Consider the following 22646-nt stretch of genomic DNA (forward strand, 5'->3'; position numbering starts at 1 on the left):
AAATGTAGTAATTATATTATGTATTATGTACTTTATTGTATTTTCATATGCGTGTGACTCATGCACTGTGGAAAAATAATATTAATTATTATTATTATTAAGGTGGCAAGCTGGTAGTGGCATTTCCTGAATTTACATTCTGTGTTCAAATGCTACTAGGGTTGACTTTACCTTTCATCCTTTTGGGGGTCAGTAAAATAAGTACCATCTAAACACTGGGGTCAGTGTTATCAACTTACCTCCAGCCCTGAAATTGCCGGTCTTATGCCAAAATTTGAAACCATTATTATTATTATTATTATTATTATTATATTATTATTATTATAATTAATATTATTATTATTATTATTAGTGATAGTAGTAGTAATAGAAAGTTAACAAGCTGGCAGAATTGTTAGTGCATTGGACAAAAAGCTCAGCAACATTTCTTCTGGCTCTTGACAATCTGAGTTCAAATCCTATTGAATTCGACTTTACCTTTCAGCCTTTCAGGGTCAATAAGATAAAGCACCAGTTAAGTATTGAGATCAAAGTTATTTACTAATTCCCACTCTCAAAATTACTGGCCTAGTGCCTTAATTAGAAATCATCATCATAAGCACAATTATTATTATTATTAATAACCAAAATAACAAAAAACCCAAATACCCCAAAATAAATATGGCTATGTGAAATAAAATGCTTTTTTTTTTAAATATTTAAAAAAAATGGAAACAGTTTACTTGTGTGTGTGTGTGTGTTTGAGGAGATGGTGGGGGTCAATTTCTAAACAGTAATTCTTAAATAGTTAACAATGAAATAACTTACAGCAAAATAATTCAGACTGTTGAGGAAAAAGAGTTGGGGGTGGGGTTTAAAAAAATGAAAATCAATTTTCTTCTTGATTGAATTCATTATCTGTTAGTTCAAGCATTACGGGGAACAAATGCTAGAAATCAGAGGTCGCAGTTCCACCTTGAAACATGAAATTTGCTCAAGTACATTGCTGAGGTGGGGATGACAGAGGGTGGATTCTTCTGCAGGTGATTATTGCTACCAATGCCAGGCAAGAAATACAACAAAACAATGGAATAAAATAAATATCAAAACGGTATGGCGGTTAAATTATTCAATACTGTTTGTCTCACCAATTTTCATGCATTATTAAAACAAACAAAACTAAAAAAAAAAATTTTTTAAAAAACCAAAATAGTTTAATCATCAACAGTCATTCTATTAACATGGAATTTGAGGGTTTTATAACAATGGAATGGTTCTTTTTGATTTAATAGAGAAAGTAACTGATATATGTCTTTCTTTGACCAAAGACTATGAAGAATATGAAAAGAAAAGGAAGGGAAAAAAATATGAAGAACAAGTAAAAGAAGAATGCTGCTTTATTTCGGGCAGCAAGGATTATCAACCATAAGAACAACATCAATACCATAATGTTCAACAAGTTCCATGAGGAAGATACGATCACCAATAGGGTCAAGTCCCATTAATTTCATGTGGTCAGATGTCAACTGTCGATCCTGCGACGATGAAACATCTAACAAGGTTTGGAACAAACGATTGTTTTGTTCACAAAAAAACCTGAAAAATAAAAATGATAAATATATAAATAAATGAATAGATTTAAGAACTTGTCGCCAGAAATTAGTAATTAAGCTCAAATACACTGAAGACTTACATAACTGTAGTCAATACTAGCAATATCGCCCGGCGTTGCTCGGGTTTGTTTCAACCCTTTAGACTTGAAATTTTTGAAAAGTAAAAATTTTGCATTATGTAGCTTGTTATTCTCTTTAAGTGAACATTTTTCTGGTTGAAATACACTGAAAAATGGCAACACAGCAGTAAAAAAATCGTAAAAAATAGGGATTTTCATAGGAAAAAATCACCTTTATGATGTAAATAATTTTTGGTGTTAACATGGTCTGATCTGAATTTTTTCTCCTACAGAAGGAAGAGCAAGCCTTCTTCTATCATACTCTCAATTTTGGTCAACTTGTGCTGCAGTGTTAGTTGAAGGCTACCAAACCTGCCACACACAGACAACTTCAGCTTTATATATATAGAGAAATTACAACATTACTAAGGCAGTGAGCTGGCAGAATTGTTAGCACACTGGGCAAAATGCTTAGTGGCATTTCATTCATCTTTATGTTCTGAGTTCAAATTCCGCTGAAGTCAACTGTACCTTTTATCCTAGTACCAGTTGATCACTGGGGGCGATGTAATCGACAAACCCCTTCCCCCAAAATTGCTGACCTTGTGTGCCAAAATTTGAAAGCAACATTACAACATTACTATTTAGCCTTAATTAGAAATCTGTTCCAATGCTCCCCTCCCCCATTTGTGATGATTCTTCCCACCCACCCATCCATCTCTTTCAATTATACATTATCAGCTTACCCTAGATAAAGCAATAGGTAGATTATACTTGTATTCTGAGGTTAAATATGGGTAACAGAACCTGAAACATTTTAATTAGATTTTCCTGACAACCTCTACCTCTAGAACAACAATATCAATAGTAATAATACCGGTAGAAAGCCTTTAAAATGTTTTGAGTATATCCTATGTACCTCAAACCATGTTTTTAATGTAAAGCCATTGTTATTCAATATGAGGTTACTTATACCCAATCCTTAATGTTACTAGAAACAGAGTCACTAAGTTATCAACAAAGTGACTCCTTATCCCCATCATCATCATCATGTAATGTCTGTTTTCCACGCTGGCATGGGTTGGATGGCGGTGAGCCAGCAGAATCGTTAGCACGCCGGGTGAAATACTCAGCAGTATTTCGTCTGTCGCTACGTTCTGAGTTCAAATTCCGCCTAGGCCGACTTTGCCTTTCATCCTTTCAGGGTTGATTAAATAAGTACCAGTTATGCACTGGGGTCGATATAATCGACTTAATCCGTTTGTCTGTCCTTGTTTGTCCTCTCTGTGTTTAGCCCCTTGAGGGTAGTAAAGAAATAGGTTTGGATAGAGCTGGCAAGATAAAGAGCTGCACCAAGTTCCAGCTGTTTGGACATGGTTTCTACAGCTGGATGACATTCTTAATGCCAACCACTTTGCAGAGTGTATGGAGTACTTTTAAGTGGTACCAGCAGAGGTGCTTTCTACATGACCCAGGAACAGATACCTTTTACATGGCACTGGCATTTGCTTTTTACATAGCACTTTGTCTATGTAAAAATATGCAATTAAAGAGTCTCTTTACAGTTATTTTGAGGGTCATTATTTAGAATGCCCTAATCCCATACACATTTTCATTGATATAAACTTTAGCAAGCTTCAACTCAGCTGATGGATCTAGGGTTTATTGTAGTTTCCATAATGTCCAGGGAGTAATAGTTGATTACTACAAGTTTATTAAACTGAATTTAAAGCTAAAAGATACTATATTACACCAAATATCTGGCAAGCTAAACAGGGAATCTCTTCATTTGCAAGCAATCTTTTATCTTAAAAAAAGGACACAGCTGGAGACATTTTTTAACATAGTTCAGTTTGGATCAGTGTTGATCTACACATCCTGTTGTTTTCTAGTGTCAGAAAATAACAGGATGTGTTTTTACTCAATCTGATTGTTGATTAGTTGATTTATTGATTTTGGAAGAACTGAGATAAACTAAGGAGATTTGTCTTAATACTTCCTTTTTCTTATCAATATAAATACTAATTCTGGTGTTCTGATCCCTGTATTAACTTGCACACTTTCACATTAAGGAAACAATAAAAGAAACTACTTCATAAGGAAACACACACACACAAAGGCATTTTATTCTCAACAGTCCAGTTCAGCTAGGCATAACAAGGGAAAGATTACTATTATCATCACCATAATCGGTTAATGTCTGTTTTCCCTGTTGACATGGGTCAGATGTTTTGACAGGATTTAATGAGCCACAGGGCTGCATCATGCCACAACATCAACTTTCACAGGATTTCTATAGCTGGATGCTCTTCCTAAGATAACCAGCGTAAGAAGGAAAGATTGGGTCTCAAAATTTGGGGATGTTGGGTGAGAGAGAGAGAGAGAGAGAGAGAGAGAGAGAGAGAAAGAGAGATGATGATATGACAAATGGGAATGTGCTACTGTATGACACACCTGTCCAACTGTCAACTTGAAGTATCAAACAATAAAACAACGATGACAATAAGAAGACACGAAAATACCGAGTATGAAGGCACAGGCATGGCTGTGTGGTAAGGAGTTTGCTTCTCAACTATACAGTTCTGGGTTCAATTCCACTGCAAGTGTCTTCTACTATAGCCCCAGGTTGACCAAAGATTTCTGAATGGATTTGGCAGGTAGAAACTAAAAGAAGCCTGTTGTATATGTGTATCATCATCATCATCATAAATGTCTGTTTTTCCATGATGGCATGGATTGAATGGCTTGACAGGATCTGGCAAACCAGAGGACTGAACTAACCTCTACTGTCTATGTATGTATGTGTGTGTTTGTCCCCCCCCTCCACCACCACCACCAACAACCGTTGTTGGCTTGTTTATGTTCCATAATTTAGAGGTTCCGCAAAAGAAAATGATGCAATAAGTACCAGTTTTTTTTTAAAAAAACGTATTGGGATCAATTTGTTTGACTAAACACTTCAAGGTGGTGCCCCAGCTGTGCCACAGTTCAATGACTGAAACAAGTAAACGATAAAAAAAAAGACAATTCTCTGATTTGGTTGTATGCCAGTTCAGTTGAAATCTTTTCTTGAGAAAAACTTTAAAGCACAGCATTCCTGTCCAGAAGGAAGCAAAAGACAAAAGGAGAGAAGAGAAGAGAAAGGGAAAGAGATGCCTTTCAATGGCTGAATCTGACACATGAAAGTTGAGGTATATATAGATATAGATACTTTAGTGAATCTCACATATTACTAGAAATTGCGATGAAAACCCCAGTTTTAATTACAGTTAATTACATCAGTATCACCCAACAATCTACTTCAATGTATCCACTGTTGGACTTCTGGTTTATCAATCAATATTCTAGCTCCACGTAGACGAGTTTTAATTGATTCACTAGAAAATTAATTAATGATCTCTGAAACTAACAGAAATGAACAAAAATCAAACACACCTACCACTCATCCATACACACATCACATAAACAAATCCATCCATCCATATATACATACATACATCATTGTAGAATGTAAGATAAAAGTACAAGTTCTACCTCTCTATACACCTCATTAAGTATATATTTAAAACAAGGTAAAAACCTAAAAGAAATATGCATAAACGAATAAAAGCTTATGTAGTAGTAGTAGTAGTAGTAGTAGTAGTAGTCAGCTGATACTACTCCCCCTTTCTATGTGGAAGGCAAGGGAGGAGAAAAGATATATATAGTAAAGGGGTAAAGCAAAAAAAAAAAATCAATGTCTGCTGACTAGAAGTGGAGGCTAAGCAGACCTTTCCAGAACTATATATATATATATATATATATATATATATATATATATATATATATATATATATATAAACACAAACACACACACATATAAATATATATAATTGATGAAGGATGTATACACATATTTACATATATATATATGTGTATGTTTGTATATGTATGTGTGTGTATGTATATATATATATAATGCATGCTTATGTGTGCATGCGTATGTGTGTGTGTGTGTGTGTGTGTGTGTGTGTGTGTGTATAGGTAATTTTATTTTGTCAACACTGACTGACTACTTCACTCCCCCATCACACCACCTGTTCATCCCTCCGCACCCAGTCATGCCCACCACCATAACAACACCCACCCAGCACCCGTCCTGTGTTTTGCTTACTACTTTTTCCTTCTTAATCAGGAAGATAATCAATAAGATAAATATGGAATATATGATGGAATGAAAGAAAAGAACAACAAAAATTACAATGATAATAATAATAATAATAATAATAATAATAGAACTGTGATAGAAGTACTAAGAGAATACAAGAAATAATAAAAGCTATGAAGCAGTTGGCTGATAAGAGGCTGTTACTATGGCAGCAAACACATTCTTTGACATTGGGTTTTAGTAGCCAGAACTAAATGGCTTTGTTAGAGAATAACTACAGAATATGTTGTGAGTTAGGGTAGGTCACTACAATACATCACAACAAGGACATCATAAACAATGATGATAAATAAGGTTATATAGCACTATGACCATATGACTGAACTAGCTGACAAATCTCCCTAAAATCTTACCACCTTCACTGCTTTTGCTTTGGCAACATGTTGATTTCAGGTTCAGTCCCACTGTACAATACCTATTTCTTTACTACCCACAAGGGGCTAAACAAGGACAGATAAAGTTGATTACATCAACCCCAGTGCATAACTGGTACTTAATTTATCGACCCAGAAAGGAGGAAAGGCAAGTCGACCTTGGCGGAATTTGAACTCAGAACGTAACGGCAGACGAAACGCATTTCGCCCAGCATGCTAACGTTTCTGCCAGCTCGCCACCCACTGTACAATACCTTGGGTAAGTGTTTTCTACTTTATCCCTGAACTGACCAATGCCTTGTGGGTGTATTTGGTAGATGGAAACTGTGTAGAAGCCTGTCTTTTTATATATTCTTTTATCTTTTATCTTTTGTTTCAGTCATTTGACTGTGACCATGCTGGGGTACCACCTTGAAAGGTTTTAGTTGAACAAATCAATTCCAGGACCTTTTTTTTTAATGTAGTGCTTATTCTACTGGTCTTTTTCCTCATCATCATCCTCATCATCATTTAACGTCCGTTTTCCATGCTGGTATGGGTTAGATGGTTTGACATGAGCTGGCCATCTGAAGAGCTGCCCAGGCTCCATGTCTGTTTTGGCATGGTTTCCACAGCTGGATGCCCTTTCTAATACCAACCACTTTACAGAGTGTACTGGGTGCTTTTATGCAGCACCAGCATGGGTGCTTTTTATGTGGCACCAGCACCCATGAACTTGCAAGATTAGGATTGCTCAGCTGAGGGGTATGCAGGGGACATGCCTGTATGCAAGGACAACCACAATCCCACTTTGCTTGACATGTTTTCTCAAGCACAGCAAACCACCAGAGGTCTAGATCCTTATCATCCTCTCTGTGAGGCCCAATATCTTAAGATCCTTTCTCACCACTTTGGCTCATGTCTCCCAGGATCTACCCCTTCCACATGTTCCCTCTACAATTGGACAGCAGCACTTCTTGATGATGCAAAGGCCAAGGTGGTCACAAGTGGAATGTTTATGATCAAAGGTTTGCTTCATCAAAGCTGACTTAAGGCTAGATGACAACATCTCTTGATGGGAGCCAACAAGGTAGCTTTTATGTAGTTGCTTGAGCGGTTAGAAATAGCAGCCAAATGTACTTTAAATCACACCTCACTGCTTTTAAAGAAGAAGTACACATTGGATAATGTGATTCTATATATAACATAAAGAAAGACACGATGGTCATGGCCGGAATGTCTGACTTTAGGTCTGCTGCCTTAGGCCTGACCTGTGATGAAACAATAACAACAACCTTGACAGCATATCTCAATTTCACAAACACACACATAAATACTGCCACAACCCAAGAATCCAAGAACCCACAAACATACACACACACACACAACATCAGAGCAAATCAAATAATTATGGTAAAAACAAGAACAAAAATAGACATTCTACATACGTTGTAAACAATTCTTCTTCATCCATTGACTGCTCCCCAAGTTCTTCTACAGAAAATAAATGTGCAGATCTATAAGAGAAAACAAAAACACTTATAATTATTACGTGTGTGTGTGTGTTGACATCATAAGAATTTTATAAACTTCTGAGTAAATATGAATGTTTTTTTAATTTTCTTTTTTTGATATTTGTTTTTGAAGCACATCACATGCAGCTTTAAAGAATAGCATGTAAAAAATTGGGTTGAAAAATCCTTCTGGACAGAAAATTGTGAGGGCAGCCTTAAATAGAAGGAATAAATAAATGAGTAGAAATTGAACTTGTGTATTAAGGCACTGTGATTCTTCCCAGACATAACAAAATTTGTTTCAACACACAAATTCACACAAGGCATCTTGCAAACCAGACCGGATACAAAAACTAAATGTGTGTATATATATATATATATATATATATATATATATATATATATATACTGGCCTGCTTGCTTAGCCAGTGGGGTGGCGTCATTTGAAGGCTAAAACAATGCAAACGCATTGTGACCAGCGATGTGTAGCAAAATCTGATGGTCTGGTCGGTCACGTGATCATGTGATATATATATATATATATATATACATATATACACACACATACATACATACACACACACACACACAAATAAATATATATATATATATATATATAAAAATGTGTGTGTGTGTGTGTGTGTGTGTGTGTGTATGTGTATGTATACATCACATTGATAAAATACAGAAAATATATATAGTATTTTATGTTATATAAAACATACATCTTTCAGCAAATTACAGCCTGGATTACATAACCAGTTGTTGAAACATTATATAATCTTGTTAATTCAAGTTATTATATGGCTCATGTTCTGCAGAGAAGCCTATCCCATAGTTTGATGCTCTGCATCATACGGCACTGGATATAGGAATCAAGTGTGTGATCTACTACTAAGCTCAAACCTTGGTTATGCATCATGCTTCACATTGTACAGACAGACAGAGTTGGGCAGATGGATGGCTTGGCGGACGGAGGGATGGATGGACAGACAGACAAACAGACAATGTCTACATGTGATACCTATTTCTTTACTATCCACAAGGGGCTAAACACAGAGGGGACAAACAAGGACAGACAAGCGGATTAAGTCAATTACATTGACCCCATCTGAAAGGATGAAAGGCAAAGTCGACCTCGGCGGAATTTGAACTCAGAATGCAGTGGCAGATGAAATGCCACAAAGCATTTCACCCAGCATGCTAACGTTTCTGCCAGCTCACCGCCTTTGTGATACATGTGATACCACTGTGGTGGCCAGAAGTTTGGTACAAGGTTGTGCTGAAGAGAATATAAGAAGAATTCCAGCAACTTCACAGACACCTAAAGGCCCTGCAGCATAATGAATGGTACTGATTGCTGAAGCTTATAATTCTAGCCAATGAGGAGAAGCAACAGAAAGAATACAAAAGAGGATATGAGAGGTGTCACTTCTTTGTTGTGTCAAATAACTCCATCTGCTGCCGATGTCATCGCTGCTGTAGGTCAAGAACAGGCCTTGTAACCCACATGCAAGCTTGCCAGACATGATTTCTGAACAGAACGGTCAACGTGGACTTACAACGGACAGCTGCTACCACTGACTTGTGATGCACATGCACAGATACAAATATGCATATTTTTTGCTTACTTGAATATGTTTCTCTGTGAGAATACATATACATGTATAGCCAAGTGAACACACATACATATATCAATGGGCATTTATACATACATGTAGATAAGTTCCTGGTCACACACATGCACACCACACACAGAGTGTGTGTGTGTGTGTGTGTGTACATATGCGTCTATATTTTCAAGACTAGTCCGTGCCGGTGGCACGTAAAAAGCACCAACCAATCGTGGCCGTTGCCAGCCTCACCTGGCATCTGTGCCGGTGGCACGTAAAAAGCACCCACTACACTCACAGAGTGGTTGGCATTAGGAAAGGCATCCAGCTGTAGAAACACTGCCAGATCAGACTGGTGCTTGGTGCAGCTTCCCAGACCCTGGTCAAACCATCTAACCCATGCTAGCATGGAAAACAGACGATGATGATGATGATGATGATATGATCGACTATGCCATAAATATTTGATTCTCATTCCTTCAAAGAAATGATTCTCCAGCAATGTTCTCTCTTCTGACTTTTCTATCATCATTCTCTGATCAAACAAAAAAATACCACTGTCATCATTATCATCACTGGTCTTCTCCTCCTCCTCCTCCACCATCATCATCACCACTACCGCTGCTACAACCACCACCACTATCATCATTACTGCCATCTTCACCATCATCATATTATCCTCAGCTGACTATCACAATTCTAGACCTAACAATAATTATTTTTGATTTAGGTACAAAAAGATCAGTTTTGATACTTGATAACACTGATCCCAGTACATGACTGGTACTATATTTTATTGACCCCAGAGAGGTGAAAGGAAATGATTATCTTTTATATCTTTCACTTGATTCAGTCATTAGACTGCAACCATGCTGGGGCACCTTGAAGAATTTTTAGTCAAATGAATCGACCTCGGTACCTAAGCAGGATTTGAATTCAGAATGTACAAGACTGGAAAAAAGGCCTGATGCTCAAATGGTTCTGCCAAAACAATACCAGCACAAGTTGTTGGGTTTACTGTTTAGTCCCAGACCAGATCTAACAGGCCTACAGTGAAATGCATTACAGTAGTGATATGTGGGAAATATAGCAGCAATTTCTAGAAGGTTGGCTGACCATATAGGGACCAATCTCTGAGTGAAGAAAGTGACAATTTTGGAAATGATGAAAAAAAACAACAATAACAAAGTTGGCTGTTCAACACTAATTAACTGACCTTTGATTGTTCAATTTGGTAAATTTATCACGATCCCCATCACTAACTTTGAGCAGTTCCTTCAAGACTGGAGAGTTGGTTGTTACGTTTTGATTATTTACATAAACATCATACAGGTGGGTTTTACTTTCAAATATCTTCTCTGTTGTACCTGACAAGAAGATAATATAATATTGAGTTGGGAAAACTCAGTGATTTGCAAGGGATTGAACTTGGATACAGGTAATATTCAAAAGTCAGTTAAACGATTAAAAGATATTTTAATGATATAAAATAAATGTAACAGACTGATGAAATAAATTCATTATCACACTTACATGCAATATATGCCACTTCAGTTTCTAAAGTTTCAATATCAGCAATATTTACATAGAAACGAGGAATCAGCTCTCGATTCACAAGTCCCCTCATATCATGGTTACCAAGGCAACAAGCACAATACACTGAAAAGAAGATAAATATTAATTTCAGATTTTAGCACAAGTCTAGCAATTTTAGGAAAAGGGTTTCAACCCCAGCACTCAAATGGTACTTATTTTATTGATTCCAAAAGGATGAAAGGTAAAGTTGGCCTCAGTGGAATTTGAACCCGCAACAGTCAAGTCTACCTAGCTATATGTATCACAAAATGGAATAGTTCACTGTACTGTGTCCATGACCAAGACACCTCACTGATAACACTGCAGTCTACCTAGTCATAATTAGGTGATAACACACCACAGTGTGTTATAATTAACTGAATTATGCCCATGATTAAGACATATAACGGTTAATAACCCAGTCTAGCAAGCTGTAAGGAGGTACCATATGATATAGTTATACATACTGTCTACAATTGCAATATTTACCTATCAACAGTCCAGTTTAACTAGCTGTAAGGAGACACCACTGTGATCTAGTTTGCTGTACTGCCCTTAGCTAACACATGTAACTGTCTACGGTTTGGTCTAGCATATTTTCTGTCCAAACAAGATCTCAAATAAGGACTTCTATAAAAGCATATACTGCAATAGAGTGGTCCAAGATGTCGAATCTTCATTGGATGGTCATACACACACACATATATACATAGGCTTCTCTCAGTTTCCATTCACCAAATCGACTTACAAAGTTTTGGTCAGTCTTGGGCTATCATAAAAGACTCCATGGCCCAAGATAAAATGCCACTGAGTGGAACTAAACCTGAAGCCATGAGGTTGGGAAGCAAACTTCTCACCACACAGCCATGCCTGTGCTTATACACACCAATGCTTATTCCTATACACAGCCATATCTAAGCCTGTATCTAGCATGGGTTGGACGATTTGACTAAGGGCTAGCAAACCAGATGGTTGCACCAGGCTCCAGTCTTGATCTGGCAGAGTTTCTACAGCTGGATGCCCTTCCTAACACCAACCACTCCGAGAGTGTAGTGGGTGCTTTTACGTGCCACCGGTATGGGAGCCAGTCAGGTGATACTGGCAACGACCTTGCTCGAATGTTTTTACACATGCCACTGGCACAAGTGCCAGTAAGGCGACACTGGTAATGATCACACTTGAATGGTGCCCTTTTACGTGCCACCGGCACGGAAGCCAGTTAGCTGCTCTGGCAATGATCACGCTCGTTAAATCCCCACCTCTGCTATTATAAGACTGACATAAGGTAAAACAGTAAAACGAAAGATGTATTGAAATAAGTGTCTTACCTCTATAGCAAACAACACCAATTGGAGGGGGAGAAAAAAATAGTATCCTCTTCTGTAGGAGAGTGTATTTCCAGAGAATAAATATATTTTCTCCAAAGAATTTAATAAACTGAGAGAAACAACCAGCAGGATGGGTAATCTGGAAATGGACGGAAAGAAAGAAAGAAAATGGAGAAAATTTAGATAAAAAAGACATCATCATCATCATTTAATATCAGCTTTTCCTGCTTTCATGGGTCAGACAGAATTTGTTGAGGTAGATTTTCTACAGCTAGATGTACAAAGGTACACCCACATGCTCACACACACAAATACATACATGCACAGGCATACACACACATGTATGACAGGCTTCTTTCAGTTTCCACCTACCAAATCCACTCACAAAACTTTGGTAAGCTTAGGGATATATATATATATATATATATATATATACACACACACACACATACACACACACACATATAATGGGCTTCCATACAATTTCCATCTAACAAATTTATTGACAAAGCTTTAGTCAGCCAGGAGCTATAATAAAAACACTTGCTCAAGATGCCATGCAGTGGGACTGAACCTGAAACAACACGGTTGCAAATCAAGCTTCTCAACCATGCAGTCATGACTGAGTCAATAAATGTAGAAATTTAAAACAAGTTGCATGAGTAAAACAGACTGGAGCAGTGTATTTAATGGACTGACCTTCATTTCAGGCAAGAATTCTCGACTGGGAGTAGATGGGGTTGTTGACCAGGATTGCTGAGGAACTGGTGACATTGAACACACATCTATATCAGAAACAATAGCGGCACTGGAATTTTCATTTCGAGAAGGAAGTACACCTTTCTTATCGTTGTAAAAAGCTTGCAGTTGATCATATTTTCCTGGCGTTTGAAGCTGGTGCCTGGAATTGGGATAAAAATCAAAGTTTAAAGTTGGTAATTTATTAATTAACAGGGGAAATTAACTATCAAAACATAAGTGGTTCTTTTGAGTATTCTTTTATCAGTCTTTTACTGGTTTCAGATTGCGGCCATGTTGGGGCACCATCCTCAAGTGCTTTAATTTATTACATCAACCCTTTGATACTTTATCTGGCATTTATTTTATTGACCTCGCAGACAGAGAAAGGCAAAATCATTCTGGACATAAAGGAATGTAAACAAATATCATAAAGTATTTTTGTTCAATACACTGAATTTTTCCATTCCAGTACACACACACACACACAAAATCTGTACACACACACACATATATCCTTATCATTTTAATGTCAACTTTCTTTGGATGGGCTGTCATGATGTGAGTCATTTCTTATTAAGATTTGCTGCTTTCACAGACTGGTGAATATATGGATCATTTGGTTTGGATTCTATGGCTGGATGTCCTTCTTATTGCTAGCCATTTTACAGAGTGTATGGGATGTGTTGTCTCATGGAATCAACATTAGAGTGGTTGAATACAAGGACCTCAAAACCCAATACATTCTCTACTCATTTGCCAACTACATTACAGGGTGTACTGGGCACATTTTTTGGTACCAATATTGGAAAGATTGTCTTGCTCACCAGTCACTCTTCAGGGAGTGTAACTTGTTGACTTTCCGTTGTGGCATCAGTACAAAAGGGGTGATACCTTGTACACAGGACACTGTGCAGAGATTGACAAAGTCAAGACTGACCGATGAAATAAGCAGGTAACGGCAAGCAATAAGGAGAGAGTAATGGCATGTAGTAGAGAGCAGTGAAGAGAGAAAAGGAACCAGATGCACTTGAAAGAAGGAATTATAGAGGCTTGAGGATGTTCAATACTGCCTTTTATACACAGACCTGGTGAAAGGAAGACGGTGGAACAATGTAGTCTCTGATATATAAGTCTAGTGAAGAGTAAGGGAGTAAGAGGGATGAAAAGGAGGGCTAAATGCAATATCTTCTACACAGGTATAGTGAAGGAATGAGGGTGGACCAATGGAGTCGGGTGAGCAATAAAGTAGTGGAAGGAAAGACACAAGATATATGATGTATACTAGGCAGATTACAAAGTACTTCAGCCTCTGAGCATTACTCTCATGTCAAGTTATATTTACTGTCTTCTGCAGCACTGTACATCCCCAATCAGCATAGTCCTTTGTTTTCTCTTCTATGTGATGCAGCATTGTCATTGTGATGCTAAGCAGATGAGAGATAAATCTACCCCTGGATGGACCACAAGTCTCACACAGATAACATTCCCTGGTATTTTTTCCTTGACAGCTAAATAAACTAAGACGTATAATAAAGCAGTCTACCCCAAGACACAAATATTTAGCTGCAGATTTAATTTAAGTAAACAGTCTAGCATCTTTTCTAGTTGAACATTTCATTCATTCTTTCCTTCTTTCTTATTTTCTTCCCTTCCTTTCTACCTATCTATCCACCTACATACAGATGGATGGATGTATGTATGAGATAGACAGACAGATAGGTAGATATGTGTCATAGCCTTGTTCCAAAAAGGAAATTTAAAGAATTTCTTCCTATTCCATAATGATGAATCTATACCTCCTCATGCAATTAATTATAGACAGGTGGGCTGTGCCAGTGAGAGTTAAAAGTCTTTAGCATGAACAAAATCAAGAACTCAATCCTGACTCAACAGAGATAGATTGTGTCATATACCCATACAAGGAAGGACCATATCAAGACCCCATCATGCACAAACATGGAAAGACTCCCATCAAATAGGAACAGGGAGAGACCTTACCATGAACTCCTGTGTAGAGATCTTATTATAGACTATCAAACAGAGAACTTAATATGAACCATCAGAGAAGCCTTCACATTAACTGGCAGGGAGAGACTTTAATATGAACTTACAAGCAGAACCCCTAGCATGGACCAGGGGCAGAGATCATATTCAATTAGAACTAGCAGAAAGAAAACTTATCATGAACTGGCAAAAAGAGACTATCATGGATCAGCAGGGAGTGCCCTCACATGAACTAGCAAGGAGAGACCCTGCTATATCAGCAACTTATCACACCAAAAAGACAATATATAAACACACACATTAACTTTGTTAGATGCTATTTACATCAATTTTTTTTTATCAATCAGCCAATGGCAAAGAAACTATTGCAACAATACTTGAAGAAAAGCCAGAGGATAATTGAGGCCATTCCAAAAAGTATAATGAGAATTTATAGAAAATATTCAACAAAGTAACCATAATAACAATAATAATGAAGTAAATAAGCATATCAAGGTTATAGAAAACAAAATGAAACAAACATTTATTTGAAATAATCTGTTTTTATTATAAACAACAAAATCATTAAATATGTAAGTAAATGTCTCTGCTAAGTACTGAAGGACAAATGAGAGATAAATGAATCTCTCTCCTGGATAGGGTACTGATCTATTCCCAAGTGTACAGGGTTTTATCTAGGAACATACTGAAATGCCTGCTACATATATGGACTCATGAACTATCAGCAAGCAGTCCCAATATTGCATCCATCTTACAACACCATTAATCATCATCATCATTGTCAACTTCATTGTCGGCATTTAACATTTGTATTCCATACTGACATAAGTTGAATGGTTTGAGGGGAATTGTCAAGCCTCAGGACTACATCTGGATACTCTTAACACCAACTACATTTCACAGAGTGTACTGGGTGCTTTTTACATGGTACCAGCACAAGTGACTTGCAAGACAAGACCTTCTCGAATTTGTGGGGATGTAGTATTAAGAGAGGAGGCCTTGTACTAGGATTTGCATGGTTAAAGTATGAAAGAGGGACAGAAACAGGTGTCTTGCTCAAGAGGAGATGCATACTTTCCAGCTGGGGAAAGAAGAAAATGATGGTTAGGATATACCGTCAAGGTACAAGGCAAATATAAGAGAGCAAATAAGGATACAGATTCAGAAACAGTGGGAAGGGAAGTTCACAAAAGGGTGAAAAAAAAGTGACAGATGTTTAAAGAGGGGGATAAAAGTGGACACAATGAATGGAACACATGTGTGTAGGCATAGTCAATGATGCATATCAATTTGTGGAAAAAGTAAAGGAGATAGGAGAGGGCCTAGGAGGAGGACGATGTGATAAGTGACAGTAATAAGGAGATGATATAAAATCTAGGCACCTGTGTGAGTGATGGACGGATGGATGGATTTTAGACAATGACTTGTGAGGGGTGGTTTGCTGAGTTGTATGGGTCTTCTCAAGCACAGCATATTGCCAATCATCTCCGTCCTCTGTCATGTCATACATATATACATGAGAATGAGAGAGGCAGACAAAGAGGGAGGGAGAGAGAAAGAGACAGATAGACAGACATGATTGTCACCTGTTTGAGTATAGCTTCCTTAATTCTTAAATTACCCAAATTTCTTTCATTGGCCTCAATTGTGACTGTTATGCTTTTGTCGGTGTTCCAGCATCTGTCTAGATGTTTTCTGAAGGAGGAGGCTCTCATGTTCAGATGTTCTTTGATGCAAATGTGTAACGGTCTTGTTGTGCTACCCACATAGAACTTGTTGCATTTGTTACATTGTATTCTATGCACAACATTTACCTGTTGGCATAAATCTGTGTCACGGATAGGACAGTTTGTTAGTGTACATTGATTGTTGTCCCTTGTTCATTTCTTTGCGAAGTCTCCTCTCAGAGCGGGACCGGAGTGGGCTAGTTGTATGTCTAGCCCTTCTCTTCTTATGGCTCTTTGGATGGATGTAGCTATCCTCTCGCTAAAATGAGGTATTTTAAGGAAGCATGTGTTGCTGGGTTTTCTATGTGTTTGGCATGTTGGTCATCTTGGGTACTTAAGCCAATTTACAATGGATCTAGGGTACCTGTTTGCTTTCAATATATCTAGGAAGCATGTAGTGTGGGTCACCTTGTCCTCTGTTCTGCTGTACTTACCCTGGATGTGTGCAAGTTCATTTCTGGCATATCCTATTTTGGCACCGAGTGGAAGTACTGAATTGTATTTATTCCCCTATAAATCTTGTTTACTCTTCAATATAAGATCACAGAAAACAAAATAAAACAGGACTTACCGCACTTGGGATTCAAGGAACTGCATGTGTCTGTAGAGGGAAGTATAGGTGGGAGATAGAATTCCTACTGATTTCATTCTGGCACCACGTTCAATCTCACTTTCTACTGGCATGTTCTCAAAACATGCCAGGCCATAAAGGGAATCTTTCCTAAAGTACCTGTAAAGAAAGAATAATTACATAAACAACAACAATAAAAATAATGATCATTTCTGACTATAGGCATGAGACTTCGATTTTTGGTTGGTGGTAGTGGAGTGTAAAGTCAAGTTGTCCTGAGCAAGACATTAAACTGCATCCAGTATTGAGGCTCTACCTCAAGAGTTCAGGAGTTTTGAGTGGTATAGAGTTACTCCTTAGTCACATTGTTAAAGTGCCACATAAGCATTGGTGCAGGTGCAATGTAAAAAGCACTCATCATGGTGCCAAGTAAAAAGTACCAAATACACTCTGCAAGGTGGTTGGCATCCAGTTGTAGAAATCAAGTCAAAACAGACTATGGAATCTAGCGTGGCCCCTGGCTTTGCCAGTTCCTGTCAAGCCATCCAACCCTTGCCAGCATGAAAAACAAACGTTAGATGATGATGATGATGACAACTCTCAGATTCACTCTCACCTAAAACGGTAGTATGTGCCAAGGGTCCCAGAAGATGGTCCTGTTGCTAAGGCATACAGGACTTGGATGAGGACTGGTTCTCAGGGTATGTAACACCCAGGCCCAACAATGTGTGAACATATTCTGATGTCACCTAAACCATTTCTCTGCTTAAGGGTTAATAGGCCCTGTGTTTAGTGGGTTCGAGGGTAAGCTTGAAAAAGCAGGAGACTAGTAGAATAAATTGTAAATAAACAAGGAGAAGGTAATGAAAATCTTTCCCAAGAAAAATCACAAATCATCAGCTTTTGGCACATAGGTCCATGATCACTGCTGCTTGTAGGCATGGCACAAGAAAGAAGTGGAATGAGAGAGAGAGAAAGAGAGTATAGTTAAGTAAATATCATACAATCACAACCACAACTACATCTGTCATACAACCCGTGATGTTAGTGGTGTTATGGGCTGTGATGAGCTATGTGGTGTTGGTGGAGAGGATGACAGATGAGGTGGATGGAAGTAAGGCTTGCAGGGGCCGGAAGAAGAGTGAAAGGGGCATGCGTGGGCAGGAAGCACACGTGGTCAGTTCCAGCAAAGACGGCGCAAAGACACGACGTGTTTAATTCGTGAGAGTGACCGCCGATTTCGCCGAGGTCAACAGGTAAGGCCTTTTGTATTTCTTTCTCCCGTTTGCTTCTTTTTTCCTGTTGTCCTTTTCCTCCATCACTCTACACAACCAATGCCATATTTACATTAAATATATCAGCCATACCGACACTACATAATCATAAATTTGAAGGTAAGTCAAAAATTATTCACACTTTTGTTGAGAGTTTCTTTAGGCTGGCTCCCACTGCCCTCAGCACTCATGTACTAAAAGGTGGTACTTTTGAGGTTATGTAACCGAGGTTTGACCTTAATCACTCCAATTTTCTTTCTTGAGTTACAGAGTAAAGAAGGCCACACCACTGTCAGGGTGCACCAAGGAAGAACAGATCAGTGATCTGATTTCTCATCTTAAGATGTGTCAGGGGTTAAAATTTATTGCAGGCTTTCAGTACAATACAAGGATAGAAGTATGTATGAGTGGAAGAAAGAAATTCAAAACTCAACCTTCAGCAGAAAAAGTGATGCTCACCATTTTTGGGGATGGAAAAGAGCCTATACTGGAACTTTACCTGGAAAAGGGGTCTATAGTCACCAGTGTAGGTTACAATAAAATGCTGGGCAATAAACTGAAACCAGCAATTTGTACCAAGTGCCAAGGTCTATTGTCAAAATAAGTGCTACTGTTGCATGACAGTTCATGCCCACATACAGCCACCCCACACTGTTGAAACCATTGTAAAATTGGGTTTCAAGCTCCTGGAATACCTTGCATACAGTGTAGATCTCACCCCTTTCCAACTATCCCCTCATTCCACTACTCAATCATCCTTTGTTGATTTTCTATGGACAAATAAGTGCAGGAAACAGTGCATAAATGATGGATGTGCAAACAGCTGTAAAACTTCCCTAGTGGAATAAGCATGCATGTGAACTGCTGGAAGAAGTGCATCAAAAATTAAGTTGACTGTTCGAAAATTTATGAAGTTGTTCAACCCCTGCTTTTGTTTTAATAAATTACAGTAATACAGAGTGTATAATTTTTGACTTCCTCTCATATATGTCGTGTTAGATACCATACTTTACATGGACATCACATTACCACTAACATCTGTTGTACTAATGATACTGTACTTAGACAACAGACAGCACACAAATCTAAATATTTTTTATATATTCCTCTCCCATAACATCAGCAGTTCTTGTAGGAATTTCCGATCTTCTTCATGTGCTATGTCTACAGGCATTGGTGCTCATGGAGCTCCACCCCTTAGTGTTCCACTCCCATTACTGGGTCTTTCTGTAACCTGCTAGTTAGACCATTAAGTCTCTTCTCTCTCTGCTCTCCTCAATTTCTTCTCTTCAGTTTTCCAGTTGTCACCAAATGTACAAAGCATTGCCTTTCCATATGATGTCTAATGAACTTAGTCTTTTGCCTTCTAATATTGTTAAGGGGGTTGTCTGGTAGTTTCTGTTCGTCCTGGGCAAGAGTGAAATGCATCCAGTGATAAGATTCCAGTTTAGGAGTTCAGGAGTTTGGAGGAGTATTGAGTTTTCTTTAATCACTACTATACACAGGTCTGCATTGGATCAAAGTGGTAGTATCTTTCAAGAGCCGAAGTTCTGGGGTAAATAGCAGAAGATGATCCTGTGCAATACAATAAGGTGATGGTTAAGGTATATAGGACTCAAAGGACTGGCTCCTTAGACATGAGTCACAGTGACCAATGGGGTGGGCATGCCCAAATGTCATATGTACAAGCTCCTCCTACCTTGAGGTTAAACGTGCACTGTGCCTCAAACTAGCAGAAGGTAACAAAAAACCACTCTTTTCCCAAGGAAAATCATGGATTTTCCTTCAGACTTTTTGTCTTTATTACCTCCTCTATAATCTACAACAGTGATTATAGGAGATTATAGCCTAATTGTAAGCATGTTGTACACACACTCACAAATCATGGTTTCAATTCCCAGACTAGGTGATATGTGTTGTGTTTTTGAGCAAAACACTTCATTTCATGTTGCTCCAGTTCACTCAGCTGTAAATGAATAAATAACCTATTCGGAGAGAAAGTTGTAATTTCAGTCACATATATGCCATGGGAACTGGATAACCAGTCCTCAGAAACCTTGAACTTCAGATATTAATGTCCAGGGGTAGATGATAATATAATCTATATCAATTTGGTGATGGGACCTGTTGCTTTCTTTAGTAAGGTTCAGAGAATTTTTGGTAAGGGATATATTAATATGTATGTTTGTACAATTGAGAAGTACAATAATCATGCAAGCAGTTGTCATTGTTTTTTTGATTGGATTTCTCAATACAATATACCAACTGTTCACCAGGAAAAAAAAAAGAAAAGAAAATATTTTAATTAACATTTAAAATCTTTACAGCTTTGGTTTGTAGACAAAAGGAATTTCAGTAAGTACATAATCTTTAATCTTCCTACAAGTCCAAAGTTTTGTGACTGTGTATGGAAAAAAAAATCAAATGAATTTTTTTTAAATATGTTTTTGATCTCCTATATATTTGGTTGTGTCTGGGGAGAGTCATTTTCTTTTTGTGCCTTATAATTTAACACACTCACTGGTAAAATTTCCACTTATTTCTTATTTTTATTTTCCAAAAATTTTTGTTGTGTCTTGCAACCTTTTCAATAAAAGAATCTTGCAAACCAGATCCAAAAACGAAATCCTATATATTTGCTTTTGGATAAAAATAGACAAGAAGTTATTTTATAAAATATCAACCAGTGTTTTAAATAAATAGCTTTAACATGGTTTGTATAACACGAAATTTGTAATGGAAGAGAGTAAAAAATCTATAGGCAACACATAATAATGAAACATTGTACATTTACACAGCACATTGATTCTACATGCCTCAGTTCACTTAGCTGTACAAAACAGGCAACAGGTTTTTTTGGAATCACCATTTGTGACAGACTAGCATCTGTGCATGATATCTTGAGGTATGCAATTATTTGTTGTTTAGCCTTAATTCAGGCTTAAAACAACAGGCCTATAATGAAAGGTAATCCATCTGTGACCATACTATCTTCTTTTTATAACAGGTACTACATTGTCCAATGTAGTAATACTTTAGTAATGCTTTACTGAATACACACACACACACACATACACACACATTTGCTTTCATCCTATGTTAAAAAAAGAATTATCTATAGATATTAGACACAGGCATGGCTATGTGGTTAAGAAGCTTACTTTGCAACCATGTGGTTTTGGGTTCAGTACCAATGCATGGCATCTTGAATTTCGTTGCGTCTTGCAACCTTTTCAATAAAAGAATCTTGCAAACCAAATCCAAAAACAAAATCCTATATATTTGCTTTTGGATAAAAATAGACAAGAAGTTATTTTATAAAATATCAACCAGTGTTGATATAACCTCTAAGCATTACTGGTGCTAATTTATTATTTAAGAACTGAAGACTGTATGTCAATGCTGAAAGAACAGATTACAACAAGACAGAGGAATAATGAAGATTAACACTTACACAAAATCTCTCATTAAAGTATGAGATCCACTGGCCATAGCCTTAAATTCAACTCCATCTAAATCGCTTTCTTCAGGAAGACACCATTCAATCATGTTACCTACAAGAAGGGAAAAAATATATTATAAAACACTGAAAAAAGGTTAAACAAACAAATACATATATAAAAACAAGAAATTTGTCATTGGCACCACCATAGTCAAATTTTGTTGGGTTTTTGGACTAAAAACTCTGTATTCCTACTGCCACATCAATGCTATTTGAAATTTCCTAGTTAATGAATAAATGCAATATATATATACCGTCCAAACCATGCTAGCATGGAAAGCGGACGCTAAACGATGATGATGATGATGATGATATATATACTAATCAAAATCTCTGTATTATAACAATATGATTAATTCTACATAGCCCCCAGTTCAGTAAGTTGTAGAGAAGAAGGAACAGACTTTTCTGAAATTGCTATGTGTGGATGGTTTGACACGATTTGACAAATTAGAGGTTGCATGATGCTCCAACGTTCACTTTGGCATTGTTCCTAAGGCTAGATGCCCTTCCTAATGTCAACTACTGTACAGAGTGTACTGGGTGCTATTTTTTTTTTTTTGTTACACAAGTACTTGTGAGGATT

The 22646-nt window shown here is 37.4% G+C and overlaps 1 protein-coding gene across 1 annotated transcript in view; it reads right to left on the reverse strand.

Annotated features, from left to right (window-relative positions):
• Positions 1-1358: 1358 nt before the first annotated feature.
• The window catches only part of LOC115220870 (DENN domain-containing protein 11-like), a 49619-nt gene continuing 28331 nt past the window's right edge, over positions 1359-22646 (reverse strand). Inside the window, exons 2-9 of the mRNA XM_029791052.2 lie at positions 22013-22112; positions 17285-17443; positions 12941-13142; positions 12242-12380; positions 10872-10997; positions 10555-10705; positions 7660-7728; positions 1359-1575 (exon numbers count right to left, since the gene is read on the reverse strand). Of these exons, the coding sequence (XP_029646912.1) occupies positions 1377-1575; positions 7660-7728; positions 10555-10705; positions 10872-10997; positions 12242-12380; positions 12941-13142; positions 17285-17443; positions 22013-22112 (1145 nt within the window). The 3' untranslated portion in view covers positions 1359-1376. The remainder of the gene's footprint in view (positions 1576-7659; positions 7729-10554; positions 10706-10871; positions 10998-12241; positions 12381-12940; positions 13143-17284; positions 17444-22012; positions 22113-22646) is intronic.

Source organism: Octopus sinensis, linkage group LG17 (assembly GCF_006345805.1).
Source record: "Octopus sinensis linkage group LG17, ASM634580v1, whole genome shotgun sequence".
NCBI lineage: Eukaryota > Metazoa > Mollusca > Cephalopoda > Octopoda > Octopodidae > Octopus > Octopus sinensis.